This window comes from Camelina sativa, chromosome 16 (genome assembly GCF_000633955.1).
Source record: "Camelina sativa cultivar DH55 chromosome 16, Cs, whole genome shotgun sequence".
Taxonomy (NCBI): domain Eukaryota; kingdom Viridiplantae; phylum Streptophyta; class Magnoliopsida; order Brassicales; family Brassicaceae; genus Camelina; species Camelina sativa.
Genome location: NC_025700.1, coordinates 21,977,145 through 21,986,085, shown reverse-complemented (window position 1 = coordinate 21,986,085; position 8,941 = coordinate 21,977,145). Strand labels below are relative to the sequence as shown.

The 8,941-nt window shown below is 33.0% G+C and overlaps 3 protein-coding genes across 4 annotated transcripts in view; 1 reads left to right on the top strand and 2 right to left on the bottom strand.

The window, feature by feature from the left end:
• The window catches only part of LOC104751764 (methyltransferase-like protein 16), a 3,018-nt gene extending 2,569 nt beyond the window's left edge, over positions 1-449 (bottom strand). For both annotated transcript variants that reach the window (XM_010473783.2, XM_010473784.2), the window contains exon 1: positions 37-449. In XM_010473783.2, the coding sequence (XP_010472085.1) occupies positions 37-380 (344 nt within the window). In that variant the 5' untranslated portion in view covers positions 381-449. The remainder of the gene's footprint in view (positions 1-36) is intronic.
• On the top strand, positions 6,499-7,378 carry LOC104751762 (cold shock domain-containing protein 4-like). The gene has a single exon (XM_010473782.2). The coding sequence runs from the start codon at positions 6,590-6,592 to the stop codon at positions 7,154-7,156; it is 567 nt and encodes a 188-aa protein (XP_010472084.1). The 5' UTR covers positions 6,499-6,589; the 3' UTR covers positions 7,157-7,378.
• The window catches only part of LOC104751761 (auxin transporter-like protein 2), a 6,483-nt gene continuing 6,125 nt past the window's right edge, over positions 8,584-8,941 (bottom strand). Inside the window, exon 7 of the mRNA XM_010473781.2 lies at positions 8,584-8,941. Within this exon, the coding sequence (XP_010472083.1) occupies positions 8,857-8,941 (85 nt within the window). The 3' untranslated portion in view covers positions 8,584-8,856.

Here is an 8,941-nt window from a genome sequence, read left to right as displayed (position 1 = left end):
AAGTAAGTTCCTTTGTACAAATTGAAACATACATACCAGTTGACGCCATGATCATGTAAAAGGAGGATACGAGTGAGCTCTCGGGTGGCGTTGTAATCGGTCCAGTCGATGCGGGGTCGACCACCACCGGAGAAGAAAACAAAGGGCTTGAAAGAAGGGTAAAGAGAAGCCAAGTTTGCAAAATCGGGTGGGTTATCAGAGTATTTGTTTCGGGGTTGCTTAGTGGATCCGGGTTCTGACCGAGCTCTCTTCTTCCCGTTCCGCATCGAAAACCTTAGCCGCCGGGAAAAGTGGATGAAAGAAGACAAACGGCGGTGAATTGAAACGAAGACGTCAAAAACTTGAAACCCTCCGACAGTCGTAGCGGCTTTGATCAGCATCCCGCGAGTTTTGATAAAGCGACGCCGTTTGGCAGAAAGAATTTACCACTTGCGTCACTCATGTGTTTTTTTTTTTTTTTGTTTTTTATTCAAATATGTTTTGGCTCAGGTTTTATGTACCCCTCAGATTCATATTCAAGTATTCTTTCGTTGAACGAGACCAAAAAAAAATGTATTTTCTTTAGCTCAAAATGAACATAACCGATAGAACATTAATTGTTTATATGTATTTGGAGTATAACAAAATGAAGATATATCGTACGCATGCATTGCGTGCAAGTTCATGTTTATCTGTTTTCATATTAGCAAGTATCATTTAGATTTTCAATTTTTTATCTTATTATATTTCTTATAATTTAAATAAATTTTTAAGTTCTATATATCCTGTTAATATAAATTAATTAACTAATATAAAATTAATGCAATATAGTAATGAGAAGTCCAAATGAAATTTAATTATAATTTAAGTTTAAACTGTTCATTTTTTTTCCACAAATCAATTATATTGATATCAAAAATCTTTAAAAAATATAGAACCATTCTAATACAACCGGTATACGCAAATACATGAAATTGATACAATTTCAATGAAGGAGTGGAAGTAACCCTGCTGTTAATTAGTCTTACAGGCAACAGATAAAATCTATTAAGTCCCCCCTTCACACACTTTTTAAAGGCTATCAGCTTGCTGCTGAAACTCCAAAATGTCATCTACATCATTTTTATTAGAAGAAATAGATCTAATGTTGTTGAAAATGATTCTAAATCTTGTCGCCTTCTTGAGATCGATATACTTGATAATTTCGGCAAAGTTTCACTATGATCGTTTGTAAAGATCCATTGTCTTCTCATCCATGGTTGTTTCCATAACAGATTATGTTTCCAGTGTCTCCAAAGACTACTTGGAACTCTGCCTAGCCAAATAAAATCCAATTGGAACGTTGGGTTTGGCCAATATTGAAGCGCATTGACAGTTGAAAGGAACAACGAGACCAACCCTTCATCTTCTTCTCCATCAAATATCAGACCAAGAGGGTAATGGACACGTTCATGTCTTGAGTTGTTTTCAAACGTGACTGTCTTTCCTTCAGTCACACTAACGACTTGAAACTCAATCTTGTCCATAGATTCCATTGTATATCTCGATGACCACCAAAAACAGTCAATATAAATCAGAACGTCTTGCCAATGCTTCTCTATGTCTATAGAGAACTCAATCTGATTATAAAAAAATTGTTGTCTATGTAAATTCAACAGATAAACAACATAGTAGCAAAAGAGTATTCCAGGATCCCATATCCAGAATTCAGTCCCAATTCCTGAATCGGAAAGAAACGTTCGAGGAACACAAACTCTATTGTAATTAAAATGAAACGTTTCAATGAAGAAACGACGGACACCGTTTGAAGACGGAAAGAAGCCAACACCATAAACCTTGGGTTAAAACCAAAATCGGGTCGGAAATACGCTCCCACAGAAAGAGAGAAAAAGGCCAAGACTGTGAGAATGAATTTGGACGCAACAATCACGATCCGCAACATCATCTATTCTCGAAACCACCGTCTGCAAACAGGGCGATGGAATCTGGATATTATGGAACGACACCCAAGTCGAGAGAGTAGACAAGATGGTGATTGAGGGTCTTAGATTTAGTAACAACACAGTAAGAAGACAAAGAACATGAATAATAAAGACAATAATTGTTATACCAAATACCTCTATACAAGTTTACAAGGTATATACATGCCTAATGGGTATATACGTTATCTCTCGACACAACATTATTCATACCAACCTCATTCAATATTCAAAACCATAATCGTTGCCATGATTGAATTGTAATGTTTATGTGCATGCAAAAAAAGTTTTAAGTATTTCAAAGTGACCAACAAAAATAATTTAACAATGCTCATGGCTAAACAAGGAAAATTCGAACTACACTACATATTATTCATGGAATATATTTAGAATATATTTCATGCTTGTATATTCTAAAACGGTAGTAAGGGTAGATATAGGTTGGACATACTTCCAAGGTAATAATTTAACGACCACTCAATGGTACATACTTCCAGGTTAGTGAGGTTCGACTTCAGCTATGTTATCTCTTTCAAAATGTATTACACTGATATAGGTGTTTGCCGATTATAATTCTTTCTTGCATTTAATCATTATTTACATAGACCGGTTAACAGACATCTAAAGAAATATAATATTTGAAATTTGTACATCATTAATACTTAGCGGTATGTAATCTTCGTTCTAATTGTATTGCTATGTTCTTGTGCACATAATACAAGTAATTGGATTGTAATAGTACTATTGAAATTATTATTTTCAAATTACTATATAAAAAATAATTCAACAATAACTGTAAAATCTATGTGTAGATATATGTATTTATTCAGCAATAATGACTTAAAATCAAATATATCTACACATCAATTTTACTGTTATTGTTGAACCATTTTTTATACTAAATTAGGTCTACAACAAGTCAACATGATTACACATCATTTACTTAGTAAAAGATGAATATGTCTAGAGAATTTTGCACTCACACCTACTTTCTCCAAAACTATTCACCATTACACCTACTTTCTACTACTCATGTACTTTTCTCAAGTTTAATTACATTTTACCCCTCATTCATTCTTTCCCATATATTTTTATTTTTACACATAATTCTCTTTTTAAAACATAAAATATATAAAAATAAAAAAAAACCTAAAACAAAAAAGCTGCTATATATTTTTTTTTTAAACATCAATTTGCTATCTTCTTCTTCTTTTCTCTTTTTCTCCGCCATCAAAAGAAACTCCTCTCTCACTCTCCCCATTTAACGCATCAATTGAAGATCTACAGAAAATTTTCAAAAAAAGCTGATAACAAGAACCATTTCGACAAGGGTGGAGATCCAAAGTAAGAGAAATCTTTAGATCATGCGAAATTCGATATGGGGTTTCTTAGTTTGATTGTCATTTTACTGATTGATTGTTGTCTTGTGAGTTTTTCATATTAAATTTCGATCCGTCAGAAAAAATTGAGTGTTTGGGTTTACATAATTAATCGAGTTTGATTCTTGGAATTTTCAGAATTTATGCTTTTTCAAGATTATATGTACGTAATTGTGATATTTGGTATCAAGTGTTGAAAATCATAAGCTTGTGTGGACGCGATTACTTACAAATTTCAAGGTTTATATGTTTTGTTCAAGCTTTTCTTGATTAACGAGGATTGGGGTTGCTGCTTCTTCTTTAAAATTGAGGGGTTAAAGTTGTTTTCTTTGTGAAATTGAGGGGTTAAAGTTGTTTTCTTTGAGGGATTCACGAGGAGTGTTTGATTTTAATTTTAGAAGTTACTTATAACTATGTTCGTGGTCAAGTCTAAGTGAACATATTATTATGGATACAAACTATCATTAACTACTTGATTATAACAAAGATGTTCATAGTTACAAACTATCATTAGTGATCCCATGAACATAATTTAAAGGATGTTCTAAGTTTTAACATTTTTATAACTTTCTATTTGCACTCTACATACTTTCTGTTTATAATTATGTTTGTGGTCAAGTCTAAGTGGACATATTAATATGGATACAAACTATCATTAACTACTTGATTAGAACAAAGATGTTCATAGTTACAAACTATCATTAGCGGTATCCATTGCTTATCATCCACATGGCTTTTGTCGATCGGTATCCATTGCTTATAATCCACATGGTCATATCCATAGCCACCGTTCAACCACTGAAACTCTCGTTTGATTCAAAAAGATGTGTTTGTGCTTGTTCCATGGTCCTTTTTGTTTGTAGAACAAGTCTATCATTCCAAAGGCTGAAATGTGGGGAAGATTTTTGCTTGAGAATTAGTGTCAAACAAGGAGGAGTTTGGATGCAAAAAGAAATGCATAAGATAGCTCTATTACTCATATCCATATCCATTAGTGCATATCCATTAGTGGTGAGGTTGTAGTGTTGTTTAAGTAGGGTACGGTTGAGCTAATTAAGAAAAAAGAAGATTCCAAGCTATTGTTTGTGAGAGGTATAAATCTCTAAATTCTCTAATTAAGTTGTCTGATTGTTAAGTTATCAATGGTGAATTTGTAGGTTGATGTTGAATCAGAGGAAAGAAGTTTGACTTCATAAGAGTAGTTCTCGATGCCTTCTTTGCCGGAGTCGCACCATACCAGATCTATCTTAAATCAGGCTGACGCATTTATCGGATGTGGTCCGCGGCGGAATCTGGGAAAGAGAGATTTTTTTATGATGGGCGATGAAGGAGAAACTAATAGGACTTTGATCGTGTGTGTTGATTGTGAGATAATGATCTTACAATTTTTATTTTGTAGAAAAAGAGAAAAAACAATCGATTAATTAGGAAATAGAGAAAATAATATATAAGAAGAAGGAAGAGACAACAAAAGATTTTTTTGATGGTTTTTTGTTTGTTTGTTACAGGTTATCCACATTAATTTTAGGGCAGTTTTGCAATAAATAAAGACACCTAAGCTAATAAGTTGGAAAAGTATAATAAGAGTTGAAAGTAGGTGTAAATGAAAGAAGAGCGAGTAAAAGTAGGTATAAGTGCTAATCTCTCATATCTCTAATGATCATCTCTAATCAATATCTCTAAAGATGAATATCGTTAATACTTCTTTTTAAGAGTTTTTTCTTTACTTTTGTGGATTGGATCATCTAAAAAATGTTCAAATATAGTGAAAGATTGGTAGGATATTTCTCAAAATTTTGCTCCCAAAAATATCTCTAATGGTCAAGTTTTTATTTTTATTTTTATGTATGAAATATGAATCATAAATTTCTCTATAGAGAGACTAAGACCATACCGTCTAATTCCCAAAGATCAAGTATGTGACTATAATAAAGTCGTAGAGCTAACCAGATTTAATGCATAGTTGTATGCATGATGATAGTATTATAAAAAAAAAAAAAAAAACAAGTTAATTAGTTATCAAACTTAGATGAAATAAACAGAACCTCGAAGATCCCATATTCCCATTCCCATAGATAAAATGTAAGCATTTAACAAACTCTGCCAATTGAAGTTTCATATCCAAACAAAAACAAATTCCGTAACTAACTTATCCTAAATTTTGAAAGCTCAATTACCATTTTTTTAATATACAGTAGGTAAATAGATATAATCATACTAATTGATACAAATTAACTCCCCTCGTTGTATGATGAATCAAACGACTCATATTTTCATTGAATTATTTTCAAAATGGATAAATAAGTTTGGGCAAGTGAAGGGAGTGAAAGTGCGCATTGACAAGTCCCATCGTCATGTCATTCAGATTTCAGACTATCGACGTTACTCTTTTGACCAACTCTTTTTTCGACTGAAGGTGAATAATAAATAATAATACACAAGAAAATTACAAGAAAACAAAAAAACAAACTTTGGGGTTAACTCTGTAAATACTCTAACAAACGGCACGCAGTTTGCGTTCCCAAAAATGTGGGACGAGTCAAAATATCTGCTTACGTCCGTCAACTTTAATGTTGACTGAACCAGAAATTAAAAAAATATATATATATAAAAGGGATATGCCTATTTCCCATTGTACCCCTTCAGCACTCTGTTAGATCTTTTCGGGAGAAGAAGATGGATAAGCTTCGAAGGATCTTGTTTTTTAAAAATTACAAAAAATTCAACTCTTTTAGATTATTAGAGTTTGAAATCTAACGGCTGAGAAGCATCCTTGCAAAGCATCCCTAACCGTCCAGATCAAAGCTGGCCCATCGCTTCCTTTAGTTTCCCGAAAAGGAAAAAATAATACAAATCTCGAACATTATAGCATGGGCCCATTTTTATTTTATTTTTTTATTCTCCACTTTAAAAGAAAAATAAATTTGTCAATTTTACTGGTCAAACAAATTCGTATTCTCATTAATTTTTTTAAGTAAAATTGCTCAAATATATTGGAAAAAGTCAAGAAATCATGCAGGGAAAATAGAAATTGCGAAATTAATAAGGAAAATACGTAAGAGAAAATTGGGAATATTAAAATTAGAAAAAAAGAAAGAATTTAGGGGAATAAATAAGAAATATATGACGTGGCAGTGATACCCATAGCACACATATATCTCGCAGATATAAAACAGCGTCTCCCTCACGCCAAAGGAGAGAAGAGAGAGAGAAAGATCTGATCGGTATTTTGGTTCGTCGGAGATCAGAAGAATGAGCGGAGGCGACGAAAACATGAGTGGTGGAGAGAGACGTAAGGGATCGGTGAAGTGGTTTGACACACAGAAAGGGTTTGGTTTCATCACACCAGACGACGGTGGTGACGATCTCTTCGTTCATCAGTCTTCCATCAGATCTGAAGGCTTTCGTAGCCTTGCCGCCGATGAATCTGTTGAGTTCGATGTTGAGGTTGACAACACGGGGCGTCCCAAGGCTGTTGAAGTCTCTGGACCCAACGGTGCTCCCGTTCAGGGAAACAGCGGCGGTTCATATGGCGGTGGACGCGGTGGTTTTGGCGGTGGAAGAGGTGGTGGACGTGGTGGAGGCTACGGAGGGGGTGGTTATGGTGGTAGAGGAGGAGGAGGCGGTGGACGTGGTGGTGCCGATGGTACTTGCTTTAAGTGCGGTGAACCAGGTCACATGGCGAGAAACTGTTCTCAAGGTGGCGGAGGGGGTGGCTACGGAGGAGGTGGCGGTGGTAGAGGTGTCGGAGGCTGCTACAGCTGTGGCGAGTCGGGACATTTTGCAAGGGATTGCACTAGCGGTGGTGGTGGTCGTTGAAGCAAAACAAGACAAGCCGGGTGTAGAAGGGTAAATTGGTCATCTCACACATGAAAAACGATCCTCTTCTTCTAATCACAGCTGCCTTCTATCAAAATATATTATTATTATCTATCTTTTGTTATCAAACTCTTCATGTTTTCCGATTTTTATTAATTTAGGACTTGTGGTTAATTATGATGCTTTGTGATTTGAGTAAGAAAGAGGCTCGATTGGTTTTTATTGCAATGTTTACTAATCTATTTTGAGATAAATGTCAAAAAAAATCCGTAACTTTCAAATTATGGTAAAATAAAAGCATTAACTTATGAAATGTCATTTAAATCATCAAGTTTTTGTTGATTTTTTTTTTTAAATAGCTAATTTTTGTTGATTAGACTATTTAAGGTAAATTTTCAGTTACACAACCATGATGAAGTTAACTTCCGTCAGAATTACCGTTAAATCTAAACAACGTCGTTTCATTAAAAGAATAAGATAAAAATAATTTGAGTCTAGCAAAAATCGAATTACCTATCTTTGAAACTCAAAACAAGCTCTTTACCATTGAGCCACAATAACATTATGATATTATACCTATCACACATATATATATATAGACAATCAGCAAAACACAAAATAATGTTATATTTATGTAATGTATTTACAAAATATATGTTATTATATCATTACTCTTTTTATATATATATATATATATATATATTAAATTTTAGTGTATAATATATCTATAATATAAATATTAAAAACTAAATATTTTACAAATACCAAATAAAATGTATGATCAATATGTCTTCTTTGGTATATATATGCAAAAAGCCATATTTAAAATTTACACTCTTTATCCTGATGAATAAGATATTAATTTAAATATATGCACACTATAAATATATTTTATTTAGTATTTAATAATAAATAAAAATATAGCAAAGATAAAATTTATATTAGTTTTTGCTCTTTATATTTTATATCTATTATATTCTAAAACGTTAATATAAATATATATATATATATATGTGTATATATATATATGTATATATATAAATTAATGATATGATAACATATATATTATACATGCATTACATATAACCGATTGTTTATGTATAAATATATTTCTGTTTGTAAGGATATATAGAAATGTGATTGTGGCTCAATGGTAGAGAAGATTCTTGCTAGGCTCAAATTATTTTTGTCTTAGTCAATGAAAGTTAGCTATTTTTAAAAAAATTCAACAAAAACTTAGTAATTTAAATGACATTTGATAAGTTGATGCTTTTTTTTGCCACAATTTAAAAGTTGACATTTTTCCCCATCTATTTTCGTAAGTTCCAAATTGATTTTTGACGTCGTCTCTTAACTTATATATATATATATATCGTGGTTTTTTGATGTTAATATTGCTCTATGATGATGAAGACGTACTACAAGGATTGATCTCCATGAAAGATTGATTTGTTGAGGTTATTCCTAAAGTTTGTTTGTTTTCTTCTTTTGATTTCCAAAGATTAGAAGAGACAATAAAAATTACACAATACTATAGAAGAAGCAAATCGAACACAAAAACACACTACGGCGCCTTGGTGTTTTGATCTAAACGAACCCATATATAAAGTCTCTGTAATCTTTCTGATCCGTGGAAAAACGCCAACTTCCCTGGCAGCTGATCTTGGGGGCCGTCTTGTCTCTAGATTGGTGCTTCAAATTTAAAGGACACGAGTGTGGTTGTGGTTGAAGTGAGGATGGCTGATCGGAGGAGGCGACGAGGCCATAACCGGTGGAGGGCACTGG